The 18,669-nt window shown below is 36.3% G+C and overlaps 1 protein-coding gene across 3 annotated transcripts in view; it reads right to left on the bottom strand.

Moving 5' to 3' along the window:
- DTL (denticleless E3 ubiquitin protein ligase homolog) overlaps positions 1–18,669 on the bottom strand; it is an 84,459-nt gene that overhangs the window by 37,080 nt on the left and 28,710 nt on the right. For all 3 annotated transcript variants that reach the window (XR_001397063.3, XR_006519526.2, XM_014834877.3), the window contains exons 7-13: positions 17,769–17,881; positions 16,715–16,788; positions 15,298–15,401; positions 14,893–14,997; positions 12,078–12,190; positions 6,095–6,184; positions 3,380–3,515 (exon numbers count right to left, since the gene is read on the bottom strand). Coding sequence is in view for 1 of the 3 variants with exons in the window: in XM_014834877.3 (XP_014690363.1) it covers positions 3,380–3,515; positions 6,095–6,184; positions 12,078–12,190; positions 14,893–14,997; positions 15,298–15,401; positions 16,715–16,788; positions 17,769–17,881 (735 nt within the window). In the remaining 2 variants the exon portion in view is untranslated. The remainder of the gene's footprint in view (positions 1–3,379; positions 3,516–6,094; positions 6,185–12,077; positions 12,191–14,892; positions 14,998–15,297; positions 15,402–16,714; positions 16,789–17,768; positions 17,882–18,669) is intronic.

The raw sequence follows: 18,669 nt of genomic DNA, 5'->3' as shown, positions 1-18,669 counted from the left end.
AAGAAATAGAAATGCACAAATATTATTTAGAGATATAGACATACATATCAAAGAATCAGCTAAAAGATTTGAAAGTAGTTGCTCCTGGGAAAGGGGAACTGTGAGGCAGGATGTCTGAGGACTGCTATTTATCTTATTTACCCTTGTAGAACTAGTTGACTTGTTAAACTATGACACCAATAAAATTTTAAAGACCTAAAACCAAAAATAAAGGCATCAAAGACTTTACTGAAGTAGACCCTCTGGAGTCCAGTTCTGCTTATAACATCTTGTGAGAGACTAAATAAGTCAGTCATTAGGAAAATGAGCATATATTCTGTCTCACCTTCAACTTCCCATTACCTTAGGCCTTGACGGCTAATGTAAAATGAATCTTTAAGCTTGAATTTCAAGCTTATTACTGTATATCTATTGATAACATCAGGATCCCCTTTGGCTGGTTCAGTGCTTGGAAGACTTTTGCTCTCCGTTCAGTCATTCTCTTCAGCACTATCCCCATCAATTCATGGTTATTATAAAATCCACATACATACCTTGGTTTCTCAGTTTCCTCATCTCCTTTTACAATAGCCTTGTCCTTTCACTCACTTAAGCCACTTATTCCTAGACCTTATTATTACCAATACCTGCAAATCTTTCATCATCTTAATTTCAATCAATTTTCCCAGCTCCCATTAGTACTCCAATTCCAACAAGCCTTCATTCTCAGAGGATCCTCAATTCACTAATCTTACCACTTTTACACTGTCCCTCAGCCCCATTATATCCTCACTTCCCCTCCTTACCCAATTTAAATCCTACAGTCAGTCATTATAATCATCCTCTCATAATAATCTCATTATAGTCATCCTCTCTACCCTTAGCCCTTAGCCCTCCACTCACTCCATCCTCACATACTTGTGGATTTAAACCACATCCCTGGTTAATTCCTACTCTCCACCTACAGTGTACTTCTACCTGTGCAGCAGACATACAACCACACTGACTGATCACTTTCAATTAATGACTGCTTGCCTCAAGTTGATCTTACACCCAACAATCATATGTCCCTGGTCCATTTACTGTTCTATTCTCTACGTGACTACTTCAAACCTTCTTATCTCTCCTCAAATCTCTACCACCTCCTTCCTCACCTTTATTCTCAGTTGATGATCCTGATTCCTATCTCACTAAGAAAACAGAAGGGATCAGAACAGAAGGAAACTTCCACCAGTTCTAACCATCCCATCTATCCACCTACCTTCACTGTGCCTGCATATTCTGCCTTCTCTCCAATTATCATGGATGAACTATCCAAGCTCCTGGGAAAGCCCTACCCGTCTACCTGTATATTAGATATCATCCCCTCACAAATACTTGAGGATACAGCTCTAGCCAATTTCCCTGCATCAATTTTCCCCCTCTCTACAGGATCCTTCCAATCACATACAAAATCCTATATTCCCATTAAAAAAATATACATATATACACACACATATATATACCAAAACAAAAACTTCAACACTGCTTCTTTCTTCAGCTAGCACTTCATTTCTCTCCTTTCCTTTCTAGCAAAACTCCTTGAAAAGGCCTTCTATACTTGTAGTCTCCAAGTTCTCTTTTTCCATCCTCCTAAACAACACTAATCAGACCACCGACACTCCACCAAAACTGCTCTCATTAAAATCAGCAAATAACCCTCACACTGCCAAACCCAAAGGTCACTTTTTACCCCTCATCTTGTGTGGCATGCCAAAAACACTTGACCAAATCCATCCCTCTCTCCTTTATTTACTCAGCTTCTAGGACACAATACTCTCCTGGTTTTTCCTTTACTCCTCTACTTGTGCTTGCTCTTTCACCTCTCCAACCTCTAAACAATGGGCTATTCCAAGGCTCAGGCACCAGACTTATTCTCTTTTCTATTATAGTTACCTTCATCTGTACGATGATGAATCACACGTTTATAACTCCAGCCGTGAATTGCAGAATTAAACATCTACCTGCCTCTCTGACATCTCCATTTGGATGCCTAAGAATCATATCAAACAATATATGCAAATAGAACTTCAGCTCTTCCCTCTCAAACCTGCTCCTCCTGCAGTGATTTCTATCTAGGTTAATGGCAACTCTATTCTTCTAGCTTCTCAAGCCAAAAACTCTAGCAAGTCATCCTTGATAACTCTCCCTCACATTCACATCTGATCCTGCAGCATATTCTGTTGGCTCTATCTTGTAAATATATCCAGAATTTGAAGACTTCTTATATCTTTCGGTTACCACTTACCAAGTCACCATCATTGTTTCCTGGATTATTTCAATGGATTTTAAAATTAGCTTCCTGCTTTTACTCTAATCTCTTTACAAGTTTTTTTCAACACAGGAGTAAGAACGATCAAGTTAAGAAAAGTCAGATCATGGGGCTGGCCCCGTGGCCTAGTGGTTAAGTTTGCGCGCTCCGCTGTAGGCGGCCCAGTGTTTTGTTGGTTCGAATCCTGGGCGCGGACATGGCACTGCTCATCAAACCACGCTGAGGCAGCATCCTACATGCCACAACTAGAAGGACCCACAATGAAGAGTATATAACTATGTACCCGGGGGCTTTGGGGAGAAAAAGGAAAAAATCTAAAAGAAAAGAAAAATGTTTAAAAAAAAAGAAAAGCCAGATCATGACATTCCTCTATTCAAAACCCTCTGACAGCTTTTTGTATGTCACAATAAAAGCCCAAATCATACAAGCACCTCATTTTCCACTACTGTACTACTCCCTTTCCTTCGCCTGCTCCAGCCACATCAGCCTCTTTGAGGAACAGAAAATACACCAGAACTGCTCCTGCTTCACTTTGCACTTCCTGTTTTGTCCGCCTGGAATATTCTCCAAAATATCCACATGGCTCACTATTTCACTTTCTCTACTCAAATGTTGTCTTTTCATTGAGGCCTCCCTGGGCACCAAATTTAAAATTGCAACAGCACACTTTGCCATTCTCCCATTCTTGCTTTCCTTTTTTCCCTAAAAGCACTTACTGTTATCTGACAGAGTACATATTTTACTTCTTTAGCTTGCTTATTGCCTCTCACACTAATATGTAAGCTACATCTTTGGGATTTTTGATTCTTTTGTTCATTGCTGAATACCCATCAACTTAGAACAGTGCCTAACACACAACAGGTGTTCAATATTTTAAAAATAAATCCACCACTGTATTCCAGCACCTTGTGTAGTTGATAAACATAATAGTGCTCAGAAAATATTTATTGAAAAGAATGAATGTCAAGAAGATGGTGCTTTCTTTTAAAAATATACCAAAACAAGATTAAACCTAGCTTATCACTCTGTACTGCAGAACTAAACCAATCAAAGCCATAAAAGGCTTACAAAAATGCATGGGATCCTTACCTAGGTCAGCTCTTGCCTCTTTTTTCTTCTGAGAGGCCCAACCCACTATGGAGAGTTTATCTCCTCCGGATTTCTCCTCTAAGCCTCTATTCAAGCGCCAGATTTTCAGTGTATTGTCATCAGAGCAGGTAGCAATCTGAGGAGAACCAGGAAGGGAGTTAAGAAGTTTCAGTCAAAGATTCACAACAAAGTAAAGAATAGATGTGTCTTAAGGACTCATGACTAGAGAATTTTATTTCATCTGATATTACAAAATAGAAAATGCAATTTGAAAGATCATATATTTCCATTCCATATACTTTCAGGAACCATTCCAGATTTCCAAAGAAGTGGACTCTCTAGTTTCTTCTTTATATACATTCTACTGGCATGTCTTTCATCACTACTTATTTCTTACCTAGCCTAAAAAGCTCTACTATAAAGCCAGGTTCATTTCATTTTATTCTCAAGAAGTTGGGCAAGTCATTATCTTTATCACCTTCTATATAACTATGAACTATATAATTAAGATACGCTTTTACTCTCTCTTTCTCTTAAATGATCAATCAGCGTATGTCACCAACATGCAACTTCTATGACTTTCTTCTGAATTTCCCTGTTCTGGCTTATTGCTAAAGTAATGGGATCATTTCCAAGATCAGACTCAATCCACGATTCTAGTCTACTCAAGTAGAATGAAACCATTCCTTTGAGATTCTTTTTCAGATAGGTAAAAGGAGCAATCTGGGAAAACAACAAGTTCACTGGGCTGAAAGAAGTTAAAAACAACCTTTGCCCCTTTAAAAATATCTGACCATTTCTGATCTTGGTCCCAAGCCTTTTATGGCAGAGAAAGTCCAGCTTCAAGAGCTGGTGGCAAATGGCCACTGGTACCCAGAACATTTGTTTATATAATTTCTCTATTTCAGTCACTAAAGAGAGAGAAAAAAAGAACACACGTTCTCTTAAGTCTTGGCCCCCAAGAGACTGGCAGCTTTTTCCTTTCCTTACTGGGAGGTCAAAAGAAGACACACATATTTAACTACTCAACAAGAAATGCCTGGAATCCCCAGTTACTCTATCGTTTATCAACAAGAGTTATTATTTACAGAGCGCCTACTGTATGTCCGACAATTTACATTCTTCCTTATTCTCACAATATAAAAAGGCTTGTACTCAAATAACCTCATCTACAAAATGAGAATAAAGTTATTTGCCCAAGGGCACCATAAGTAAGTGGCAGAGGTAGAAACTGAATCCAAGTTTTTCCAATTTCGAAAGCTAGATCCCTTTTTTTAAACCATATTTTACCTTCCTAACTCTAGGCTAGGGCCAAATAATTTTAAAGAAACTTTTAAAAAGGTGGTCATTAAACTAGTATAGGTAAACAGCCCTGCCATTTCCTTAGTCTTTTCTGTGCATGGAGATAAAGATAATATATGATGGTGGAAAAAAGATGACATAGTTAACTGAATAATTAAAAAACCATTCATCTTAGTAAGTCCTATGAAGATACAAAATTCCACATTAAAAGCAGATATTTCACTGGAAGTTACAAGAAATTCCAGACAAAAATGTCATCGGGATGTAATTAGTGGTGATTAAAGCAATGATTTCAAAAAGAGATCTATCATGAAGCTGACCACAGAAACGGTTATATAGTCATGCACCTATAATGATGTTTTGGTCGGTGACAGCCTGCATATCCAACAGTGGTCCCATAAGATTAGTACCATATAGTCTAAGTGTGTAGTACCCTCTAGGTTTGTCTTAAGTACATTCTATGATGTTTGTACATGACAAAATCGCCTAATGATGCATTTTTCAGAATGTCTCCTCATTGTAAAGCAACACATGACTGTACAGGGTTATAGAAATAAAAAGAAATCCACAGCAGTATTGGAAAGCTAGTAGGGATGCCATGAGTAGATCAGACCATGAGAAGTTTCTGGAATATAAAAAACAGAGGGAACAATTAGGCAACAAAGCCTCAAAACATCATACATTAAAGGGAAGATCTCTACAAAAGTGCGATTTCCTGTAAACCCAGAATAACCCAAAGACCAGATGCAGTGAGGGCTGGGAGAGTGAGTGGAACTTGGGCTACTGTTATATGAAATCCCTACATATACACGGAATTTGTTTGTTTCTGGCCTTTCTATATTTCAGGGTTTTTGTTTATATTTGTTTTAAAGAATCACTATTTTAAAAAAACTTAAAAGTGAGCTTCTTTTCAGAGTGCCTAAAACATTTTGAAGCTACTTCTTATGTAGTTTAGCCACAGATAACCTAACATATCAAGACTTCATAGTAAGCATTTTGTAGGTATATGAAAACCCAAACTGGTTTGTGAAGGACAGTCAAGACGTTACCTTTAGTATACTACATTGACAATATGTAGAAAGTTAAGAAGACTAGCTCTTCCCTTAGATTTTCTTTTTATCTTAGACTTTAAGATAAAATTTTAATGATATTAAAACTTAATTCTATGTTTAGGAAAGGAGTGACTAGGGAATCAGGAAATCCACTCTTATTCCTTAGTGCATAATATAATTTCTATTGGTAGAGAAGAGTAGAATATGTATGATTAATGCTGATATAGATCCTGGATGGTCTCTACATCTTTTAAATCTCTGTTTAAACATAAAAGTCTACATAATTCTCAAACTAACCTTGGGAAAACCTACAAATCTGTGATCTACTTTTTAAACCAACTACAGAGATTTGTTTACAAACCTTTGTGAAGTCTGATGGACACCAGCACACAGACGTGACCTCTTGAGAATGACCCAGGAGCACAGTAGGAGGATGCCAAGGTGTGGAGACCTACACACCACCAAAAAAGAGAAAAAACAAGTCAGCAGAACAGTCTTAGGTCTCCCAGATAGAGGCTTTGAATCTCTCTCTATTTGTGCCTTAGAGTTTTAGGGTTGTTACCAAAGACCCCTGGACATGCCTAGTATAATTTGGAAAAACCGTCCCATTGAGCAATGAAAATACTTCTAACATTCATCTGAGAAAACAGAATGAAAATAGCCAAAATAAGTAAATAATATGAGCTTAAATACCAGGACAAGTCTTATTTCAAATTAGGACTACCCAGCTATATATACACTGACTAAAATTCAAGACTGATATTATCTTTCACCTTTCAGCTGATAAACTTTCTGGAGGGATGAGGTCTGGCTGCTAAGTAATACACTTCAAGTGGAGTCCTGTTTCTATATAGCCTAGACATTTCAGATCTTCTCTAGTCAGCTATTTCCAGGAACTAAGTCCTGAAGGTACCTGACACATGCTAACAGCTCTTGGGACAAGAGGATAGGCTTTCTTCCAAAAGACTCACTGACTTTTACCAAAGTCCAAAGTTATACCCTTTCATTTTGAAGGGTATAAAACTATATTTTACATGGCACTTTGGTATCTTTTTTTGGAAAAAGAAAATTCCTCTAAAATTTTATTTCAGTTAATTTGCTTAAAGAAATCTTGAATTTTCAAGTAAGTATTGCCACATTTTATGTATACATTTATTTATACATTTTAATGTATAAAGAAGGGTCACAGTGTACAGTACTACACACGTGACTAAGAATCATATTTTCCCCTCTCATTGGATGCTACTACTGATATGCACTTGACAGCTGACTCATTCAAGAGCTGTCAATTCCTCTCAGAGGCCATGAGAATTAATCAGCACAATATGGAGTATAAACTCATGTGACTATTATTAGGATGTGCTTGAAAAAGAGAAATTATTCTTTTCACTTTTTTGAGGCTCTGAATCATTGCTCATTTATATGAAGAAAGCACAGGTAACTCTGGAAAGAATATTTGTGAAAATGACTAAGTAAACTTAGCAGATCCCTCAGACTATAGCGAAGAGAAACAACACACTGATTCATAAGGTCATCCAAATAAATTATTACTATTCCTCTCTTGGGTTAAATGGCATATATGTAATGATTCAAAAAGCAAAAGAAGACAAAGAGTAGAGTATAATTTGCCTTGTTGGGTTAATTAAAGTTTAACAGAAAAGGAAGCTTCTTCCTGAGTATTGTCTAAAAGGATTTCACTTACTGCCTACTCTTACAATAATACCACAGAGAACAATAACTCATTCTCTCACAAGGTAGCATATTTTAGAAAAGACTTTCAAGATAGTCTCTAACTACCTCAGTAGTCACAGAAATTCTCCTTCCTCCTCCATTTAGGATGCCCCAGACCATTAAGTTTCTCTTCCAAGCAGGACTGGTAGCAGCAAGTTAAAAGGAAGAAAAAATCCTCATGTCCTTCCTGGTAGAAACACATTATTCTACCCCATTGGTTTAGTCTGCTTCTTGCCTCTAGCTTATGATTTCATGAGACTGCCCCTGTGTCAGTTTCCTAGGAATTACAATATTTACAAGAACTTGAATGTGTGCAAAGGATTAAAATGCATTTCAAGAAAAACCAAACATCCACCAACAGAATATATGTATATTTCTGCATTTATCTATAGGATCTAAGAGAAAAAACAAAGGATAGATCCCTTTGAAAAACTTTTTACAATTTAATAATAAGGTAGGAATAATAACAATGACAATAAAAGTCAGCATTTATTGAATGATTACCATGAGCCAGGCACTTTACATAGCATTAAAAGTGGGGGGAAGGTACCTCAAAAAGTTAAATCTAGAATTAACTACCACATGACCCAGCAATTCCACTCTTAGGTATATACTTCCAGGAGAACTGAAAACATATGCTCAAACAAAAACTTGTACACAAATGTTCATAGCAGCTTTATTCATAAAGCCAGAAACTAGAATAACTCAAATATCCATCAACTGATGAATGAATAAATAAAATGTCTATCCACACAACAGAATATTCAGCTGTAAAAAGGAATGAAGTACTGATACATGCAACAACATGGATATACCATTAAAACATTAAGTGAGAGAAGTCAGACATGAAAGATCACATCTGGTATGATTCCATTTGCATGAAATGTCCAGAACAGGCAAGTCCAGAGACTGAACACAGGTTAGTAGTTGCCAGGGGCTGGGGGCAGTGAGGAATGGAGATAAAGTCTTAAAGTGTATGAGGTTTCTTCTCAGAGTGATGAAAATGTTTGAGAATGAGATAGTGGTGATGGCTGCGTAATATTGTGATTATAGTCAAAATCACTGAATCATACACTTTAAAACGGTGAATTTTATATGAATTCTATCTCAATAAAGAAAAGTGGAGGGAAGGGCATGTTGTGGTCTGGAATGAGAATTAATGTCCAACAAGTTTTTATGAATGTTAGTAACAGGCGTTTCACAGTTTAGGACTATCTTAGTATGGTATAGTATACTTGTGACTACTTCAAAGAAGATTAACTTCCTCTAATGAAACTCAGGTAGCTTTTAAATCTTTCACTTTTATTCAGATAAGCTTTTATTTATAGTCACTTCATTATTATAAAAATATTACCATAACAACATGATTTCATTTTTTTTAAAAGCCTCCCTCTACTTTGAAGTAGGAAGAATGGACTATAAGTCTGAGAGACATTTACCTCCCTGCATTCCAGGGATGATCAAAATACAAAAAATTGTTCTCTCTTACATATTCTACTTGTTATAGTATAAAGACTTTAATTCAAGGCATGAAGAATCCCAAGGTTAAAACTCCAGAACTATGAAGGTACCTATAGAAGTAACTGGCTCTAACCTATAGACCTCATAAAACATTTTGTATACTTAAATATGCAAAAAAGATCAGCACCTTTCCTTAAAAAAATCTCCTTATTGCCCAGTTAGAAACCAAATCTAATCTTTATTTCTGCCATGAGATCATTTACACTTCCTAAAGTGTCAGGCTCAATGTTTCGCCAGTCAGCGGTAGAATGACTGTGCCAAATCAGTTTATTTATAACCACTTCAATACCATTCAGTGGCTACATCAGAAATGAACCAGGGAAGAGGGGCTAAGGGTGAGGGTGGGACAAAGGGTAAGAAATTACAAAGAAAAAATTTAATATTAAATCTTTTGATTTTTAAGTTTTGAGTCTCAGTATCAGACATTCAAACCATACTACATCTCCCCCTTTTCAGGCAGTGGTAAGGATTAAAAGGTCATTCTTTTTTGTCTTAAGATCTAAAACTCCCTTCTTTCACTGTTTTTTTTTTTTGCCCATGGGCTTTTCAGTGTAGGAAAAATCCCAACATTTGAGAGAATTCTGTCCTCTTGGAAGCAGCAGGGTTATAAGACAACCTAACAGCCTGGATACTCAGCTTGCATGGAATTGTTTTTAAACTACCCTTCCTCCCCCTATTTTATCATGGAAAAGAGAAACTGAGCCACCTCACTAGGCAAATTCAATTTTAGGAGCAGTAAGCCTGCCAGGATCTCAAATATCAGAGCCTGAGTTACGTGTGGACAGGCAGGAGAACATCATGTCTGAACCACGTCATTGAGCACTAACATGTGACCCAGCCTAGGAATTCAGAAAGGGTCACTCATGTATGTGATAGCCACTGACTGAATGTCTGAAAATGGGTTACGAATAGCAGCCAAGTATCTTTACTGCATGTCTTTAAAGAGAGGACATAGCCCTCAATCCTCATTCCTTGAAACAAACAAAAAAGGGCCTTTGTACTAGACAAGAGGGCTAGGAAGGAACTTTAAGAATTGGCAATAAAACTATACCTATAGCAACACACACACGATATATATAATTAGATACATAATTATGCATATATAATTAAGAAACTGATTTTAAATGATTAAAAAAATGACCAGTGCATAAGTATTTTTGGCATAATCCTTTATTATACTTTTTGGCATGTCTGAAAAGCTTTTTTTAAGAAGAAACTTAAAAAGATACAGACTTTGGTGGGAATAAAATCCTCTAGCCAAGTTGAAAGCCAAAGTAGAGAAAGGAATGTAGTAGGTAAGACAGAGAGGGAAGGAGAAAGGGAAAACAAAAAGATAGTAAAATAAGAAGCCTAAGACCAAATTTGAAACTCAAAATTTAAAACATAAGACAAGAGAAGCATTAGTCCTAGTGACATATTGCTAAAGTTTAAAGCTCAATTCAGAATTTTACAGACAAGCAGCTAGGTAAAAACTCACATATAGGGGTCTCAAGTATATATTTTATAAGCACATTTTCATTAAAAAATATAACAAATAAAAGAAAGAAATGTGCTTGTAGAAAGAGGCAAGACCAATACAAAAGCATCTTGGATAGAACAATATCTCCACCTTGTGACCATCTAGGATATTGTTACTAAAAGCTTTTAATAAGGCAGTGTTGCATTTTTGCAACTCTAGGTATACAGAGAAGTCATTATTTTAGTACTTCCCCCAGGCCCAGAGGAAATTAAACTGAAGACTTATGCTTCATATCTGACAGGTTCTATCCCTGTCCCAAGACAACATTAAAGATGTGACTTCCTAGAGGATGGCAGGACTAAGAATGATAAAATTTTCTCCTAAGAAGGGATTTGATACTATAGAATCTATGGGTCTATGAAGTTTTAGACATTATGACTCTAAAATCCAAAATGTGTGAACTCTGATCATTCAATTCACCCATGTCAAAGATACTTCTGAAATTACAGGGCAATCTAGAGGATAATTAATTTCTAGCCCTAGGAAAACAAGGCTTTAATGCTGCTCTTCTTTCTCTGAACTCCCACACGTTTCTGTAATTAATTATTGCCACAAAAGCCATTTTTTTTAGTGGTCAGCAAGTGTACTTGTGTAACATTTCAATTTTCTCTGCTGGACTTCAAATGGATAGCTTCACATTTCTTAGCTCACAGTAAAACTTTAGAATCACTGTTATTTACTTATCCATTCTTTTTTTTTTTTTGAGTAAGATTAGCCCTGAGCTAACATCTGCTGCCAATCCTCCTCTTTTTGCTGAGAAAGATTGGCCCTGAGCTAACATCCATGCCCATCTTCATCTACTTTTTATGTGGGACACCTGCCACAACATGGCTTGATAAGTGGTGTGTAGGGCCACACCCAGGATCTGAACTGATAAACCCCGGGCCGCCAAAGCAGAGCACATGAACTTAACCACTAAGCCACCAGGCTGGCCCCTAGAATCACTGTTATTTAAAAACAAAAATATATATATATAAATTTGTGTAACAGAAATGGGAAATCTATAAAATTAAAAAATAAATTAAATAATGCTATTAAATACACACAAAACTGATAATGCAGCCACATCTATTTTAGTAGCCTGAATATTAGCCACTTATAAGACGAGAGTAAAGAATACAATTATTATACAAGTATTTTTGAGTGAGTGTTTTGTACAAGGCTCCATGGATGATTTGGGTGTAGGATCCTAGGGCTCAAAATACTATACTTTGAATGAGTTTGAAAACACAGGGTGGAAAGGCAGTACAGTACTTTTTTCTAGGAAGCAGGACAAAGCAGTTAAGATTCTTCCAGTCTTCTGAATTCTCAATTTCTTGATAATCTGTGAAACTGTTGGAGGATATGGATTGCCAATTTCTGAGAAGCTCTGGCCATGAAAGTGTGATATATTCTGCGACGGTCAGAGTGAGGTTTTGGCTATATTAAGAGGCAAGAAGCAACTTTTACAGAACATTTGTTGTAGAAAAAGTTATTGGTACGTGTTTACACTAAACTTACCTTATCTTGGAAAGAAAACATATTTGCAAGAATATTTTAGTGTCACCTTTGTGGGGGAAGTTTGGCAACTTACCTTCCAGATGTAGGCAGCTTCATCACTTGAGCCACTGACTAAAAACTGGTCATCTGGACTAAGACTGGATTTAACATAAAAGGTAGAGTTCTGATGTCCATTGAAGACAGCCACTGCCAGAGGGAAAAAAATCAAACTACTTGGTTTCCAGTGTTCAAATAAATGCAGTCAGTATACATGTTATAACAAGTTTTATTAGTGTATTGACTATCGAAGCAGATGGTCTAGCTATATTCACCAAATAAAAGGGAACTGGACCTTGGTAGAAAAATAAAGGAAATCCTAGAAAGAGGCTTTATATTAGACTCAATCTCACGATCTAAACCTAACTACTTGGTGTGGAGCTGGCTATAGAGAACAAAGTGATGAAAAACATTCTTTAAGGACAAGAATGGAGCCAATGTTCAGTCTTTTAGTAAAATGCCTTTATTAGACCCTCTCTCCACACCCCATGGTAGGGCTTTTCCCATTGCATAAAACATTGGTCTTTCCCACTCTTAGACTTCAAATCTCTTCAGGATAAATTTCATATCTTATTCTTTTCTCACTAGATCCTATAGTGCTTTGAATAGAGTAGATCTCAAACATATGTTGCATGAATAGGTAAAAATCAGCGAAGAGTTAAGATTTATGGATAGCTTATCTGGGATGTGGGACTCTTTTTAATCCAGCACTTTAAATAGGTTGAATAGTAGAAATAACTAGTGGAGTAAACTATATATTCATATGTAAGATCCTCCAACTAGGTTAGGTTTAGATTTCTCACCATCCCATAGTAACAGGGCAAGTAATCCAATCTAGCATAATTTACTCCACAGGTTCCTTTATCGTAAGGAGACCAAAACCTGAGGCCTCCAGCATCAGAATACTACCAGGAAATAAAAGAAAAAAATCTCAGTTATTGGAGAATTTAAGAATACACTTAGGCAGGAAAAAGAAAATTTCACTCCAGTCTTCTAACAGAGGGGAAAAGAAGAATTATTACAGGACTTAACAGCTTTCCATTAAGTGCTGAGAAGTCCCTTCCTTTTGCCAGATAAAACTGAAAAAAAATGTTGCATTTACAGTTTTTCAAGAAAAAGTCTACATATCAAATATTCTCCACATCAAACAATTTTACTGCGAAACAGGATATAAATCAATTCAGATACATGTATTACAGACCTACCATGACAGGTAAAGCCCCACAAAATAAACAGTCTCCTTTATTCTGAATACAACTCCAAAACTATAATTGTTTATCTTTCTCAACTCTAAACTATGAATGGAAAACTATAGGCCAAATTTCCCACTAAACTTCTAGGTATTTATTGCCCTCTGCTGGTCTAAGAAAGACTAGCATAAAGTACACTTCAAATGTTTCAAACAATGTGAAAAATTCTTCTAAAACCTTTATTGACTTTAATTAGCTCAATTTAACCTTTCTGTGATGATTTGGGCTCTTAAAATACTTCATTAAACTGCTTCAGAGTTATCCTTATGCACATCACTTAGTATAACAAAATACTGTGAATTAAAAGTATGGGAGATCAAGTATTGAGACCAGGACCCTTCTTAAAGTTTTGAAAAAGACAAACACTTACCAGATGTCTCACAAACACATCTGTCTGTCATTCAATTTCTAAGGAACATTATCTACCTACCTAGGAGAGCCAATCAAATTATTTTAGGAGCAGAGGAAGAAGATAACTAAATTAATAAAGTGGCTTTGGGTACATTTGTTTGATGGTAGAGGGACAAACTAAACCAAAGCCCCTTTTAGTGCCACACTATAACAAAATGATATAGAAAGAGCTCCTGCACATCTAATAATATAATTAGGATTAGGCTTTTATCTTTGGGGAAAGATTTTAAAAAGTTTATTTTATATAACCAAATTAGAAGTTGTCCAAGTTCTGATTCCATTCAGAAAAATAGTAAAAAACAGTTAAAATCTCTTCTCTTTTCCAAATACTCCTGCTTTTGTTTAGACAACACCAGACCTATCCAGGGCATTGGAAATGCCAATTGTGATGCTGCCACAGATATCAAAGTCCTAATAATAATGGCTTGGGGACAGTCTTTGGAAACTTCTGTAAGAGCCCAGCTAAGTTCTGTACTATTTTGAGATTTCTTGTTCATCAGTACATCTCATTTTGGTGGGAACTGGGTAGCTCTGGGGATTGGTTATAGAATTCAAAGTCTGTTTCTGACAGAGCTGTTACTGAGGAAGAACTAGGTTACTCATATGTAGCTTGCTTAGGTAATTGATAGTGTTCTTAAAATTACATAATCCAAATAACCCTCTTAGAGAAACTTTGGTGTGTAAAAAATGTCATTGATCAGCTTTAAAAATCAGATTCCACTTTAATTTTCTTGAAGAGAAAAAAGCTGAGGTTGGGGAAAACATCTAGAGATAAATTAGCCTCTGTCCAACATTAAGGAGAAGGCTGAGGTAGGCAGGAACTATTTGGGGGGCTTAAAAAACTCAGCCCCCTCATTTCAATGAAAAACCTCCAAACAGGACAAGAGCTGAGCAGAACAGCTTCTCTACTCCACAAAATTAAGACAATTCTAAATATATCCAAAGGAGCATAATTTCAGGAGAGATTCACTATTAAAATAAAATTAAGTCATCATATAGAGCAAAATTCTGTTTACTTGTGAAATCATCACAAAGGAAGGACAGCTATGAAATCACTGGAACCAATCAAAGACCCCAAAGTCCTGATATGTCTTAACCTGGTTTGAAAAGAAAAATCAACATTAAATTATCATTAACACAAAAGTCTGTAATAGTTTCTGGGTAAGAGAATTTGAATGTCTCAGCTCCTACCTGGAGAAGTCTTTAATCCAGTCATATTGAACATGTAGATGTTATCATCTGTGCAGTTAGCAAATAGAGTAGAGCCAGTGGAATCCAAAATCAGACTTGAGTATCCTGGAAAAAGGAAACTTTAGTTAGCATGTCCTGATGACAGGGAGAAGAACTGAGGTGAAAATCTTTTTGGAGGCAAAAAGATCATTCCACAAGAAGAATCATCAGAATTCTTCTTCTCCTAAATACATACAAACCAAAAATATTCTTCTGAGTTTTTATCTTTTGAACTTCAAAAAGATACAACCACATATTACAGTTTCTCAAGTCTATGTTGCTGAAAACTAGCTTGATATTTATTTTTTAAATTTTAACAAAATCTCACCTCTCCCAAAAAGTCCTACAGTCTATGCAAAGGCTTACCTAGTTTTCGAGTGCTGCTACCTGGGTACAGGAAAGACTTGGATGCTATGGGTTCTTGTCGATAAGCAGTATAATTCTTACGTAAATCCCATATTTTGATTATCCTAAAAACCAAGGTAAAGACAGTTATTTTGTAGTATTTCTCCAACTCCAACCAGTTTGAACTACGTTGAATGACAAATGACTTTTAATCTAACTCCTCTGGCACATCAACCAGGTACGGTGAGGATATCTCATTGGGAAACAGATTGAAGTAATGTCAGGTTTATGATTCTGGCAGAACGGAAACAGATGTGATCTGACCCAGTGATGGGTTACCCTGAGTTTACTTCAAGAGAGCGGAAAAGGAAGATGAACGTTGGGTGCTGATAGTCATTGTTCTATTGTTTTCAGGAAAAAAACGCTTCCTAAGCCTTTAACACTCTGCATTTAACCTCTGACATCACAAGCAACAAACTCTGTCCCTATGGTTATATCTCTCTATATAACTCCTTAAGTAATCTAGTCTAAACAAATTTTCCTATGAAATATTTCTTATTTAATCTATTGAGATAACTGTCTCAATCTTCTACATCTAGTTTGAAGGCAAGCTGAAAACACAAGCTTGGTAAACATGGGCAGTATCCTTGGAAATGGACAAAGCAAGCTCTCACAGTCATTCACAAGCATTACTATAACCTTTAGATAATCCTTTATTTGTGCCTGAGAATTTCGTCCACAGAAGAGTTTTAGTGTCTAGAGGACACAATGGAAATCCTCGTTTATTAAGTCATCATCCTTTTAAATTACATTTTTTGAAGGGAGGGTGTCTTCAGAGATACAATGAGCAAATAAGGGAGCAATGAAGGGTGCCTATATTCAAAAAACTTATATTCTAACAAAGCAACCAATCAAAAAGTACCACAAACTTATTTGGAAGCCAAAAATTCAGACCAATCATGGAGGGCAGGTAAGTGAAAATCATCAGGCCTTACTGTCAATCTAGTTAGATTACTCCCAGAAATGCCAATTACATGCCCAAAATCAGACTCCTTCTTTTAGGATATTACTAAACCTGAGAAGATAAAACCCAAAATGATAGAAATTTAACTCCTCAAAATAAGAATCACTGACTAAGTTATACTGCATAGACAAGCAAGCTACCTATCCAGCTTCTCTGCAATAGCATGAGCAGCTAACACTGCTATGTGCTAGACAATGTGCAAAGTGTGACACCTGTATCATCTCATTTAATTATTTGAGCAAGAGTCCAAACTAGGTATTTCCAGTGTGATGTGTAGTTCCTCTTCTCAGCTGGGTACTCACTACGTCGAAAGTTAAAAGCACACACATTCAATTATAATGGGACTGGGTGACTTCCCCATTACAGTTCATGAAAGAGATATCATCAAAAGAACCAAGAAATAAAGACTCTTACCCATCCACAGCTCCTGCTGAGACTAACGTATTCTCATCTTGAAAGAGGACCACAGTCACACTCTGCTGGAAATCCTAACAGCATAAAGAAGAAAAAGAAAAGAAGGAAATCCTATTTTGGGTATCACAATCTTCACCATCAAGGGGACCAAGATGCCAAAATAATGGCTTTCCCCCCCAAACTCTGAGTTAAGACCAAATCTTCCCTCTCCAATACTCCTAATCAGATATATATATGCTGACCAAGAAGTAATTTTAGCAAGGAAATGACCTAAATATCATTAAGTTATAGTACATACTGTTAACACTTTGACTTGTCCTCAAGAAACAAACTAGTGATTAAAAGATTTTATTTCTATAAGCCTAATGGCTCTAAGTAGAACCAGCCTTACTAATCAGCTGTGTATTCTTAGGAAACTCGTTTAACTTTCCTGTGCCTGCTTCATCTATAAAATGTCACCACCTACCTAGATTATCTATAAAAGTCTCTAAAGAACTATGGATGAAAGATGATTACATGCTCTAATAAATTTAAAGGAGCTCAACGGAGTTTTACCTCTTCATTGCAGTTAAAGTTTTCTTGGCTCAGAATCTGATTAAATGTCTGAAATTTTACTCATTTTAACTTTATCTGGCCTCCAAAGATGGTAACCCTGTCAATTTCTACTCAGGCCTATGTTCTGTTCATGGTATGCAATTTTAAGTCCTGATGTAGCAAACTGTATCATAGTAGTTAACATGATTCTTCAAACTACCCCCCCTTTCCTAATAAATCATATTATACTGTAGATGAGTGTATGCATGGAGATCTCTAAGGATGAGGCTCAGGAAGATGAATTTCTAACATGCTCCCTAAGTGACTCTTGCACCCTAGAGTTTGAGAATCACTGCTGTAGGTATTAAGTGTTAAGCAATAAATCACTGATACCAAAAAGAAATGAAGATTCTCACTCACTTAATCTATCGTTCCTATTTTATGCCCAAAAAATTCCCTAAAAAGAGATTCTATCCTACTGTTAAGATCTGCACACATGTATACAGCTATAAACCCTTACCACAGAAGGAGCAAGTCCTTTTGAATTCTGTTTCTTCTTGGGTTTTGAAGGGGTTTGCTTGTCTAAGGTATTGTGAGCTCCACTGATTTGATTCACCTGCCTATAAAATCCATCTGAAAGATATCCCAAGGAAATCGATTTAGGCTTCAGAATTTTATTCCCATACTGAACGTAACATTTGTACATAAGACCTCAAAATCAATTTATATTATTTATTAGATTAATGAAATTAGAAGCCAGTAGAGGTACTGTACTACATCTCCAGTGGTGAGATTATGACGTATAAAAAGGAAATAAACACACAGATATTTATAGAAGCTTTATTCATAATTGCCAACACTTGTAAGCAACCAAGATGTCCTTCAGTAGGTGAACCTATGAATAAACTGTAGTATATCCAGACAATGGAATATTACTCAGTCCTAAAAAGAAATAAGCTACCAAGATGAAAAGACATGGAGGAACCTTAAATACACATAAATACATATTACTAAGTGAAAGAAGCCTCTCTGAAAAGGCTACATACTGTATGATTCCAATTATATGACATTCTGAGAAAGGCAAACCATGGAGACAGTAAAAGATGAGTGGTTGCTAGAGGTTGGGGGGGCAAGATAAACAGGCAGAGCACAGAGGATTTTCAAGACAGTGAAACTATTTTGTATGATAGTATAATGGTAAATATATGTCATTATACATTTGTCAAAATCCATAGAATGTATGATACCAAGAGTGACACCTGCTGTAAACTACAGATGGACATTGTGTGATGATGTCTCAATGTAGGTTCATTAATTGTAACAAATGTCCAACTCTGGTGCGGGATGTTGATAGTGGGAGAAGCTGTGTGGGGATAGGGAGTAAACAAGTACAGAAAGAACAGCTCAATTTTGCCGTGAAT

The sequence above is a fragment of the Equus asinus genome, chromosome 25 (assembly GCF_041296235.1).
Source record: "Equus asinus isolate D_3611 breed Donkey chromosome 25, EquAss-T2T_v2, whole genome shotgun sequence".
NCBI lineage: Eukaryota > Metazoa > Chordata > Mammalia > Perissodactyla > Equidae > Equus > Equus asinus.
Note: the sequence above shows the minus strand (reverse complement) of the source record. Positions and strands in the feature narration are given on the sequence as shown.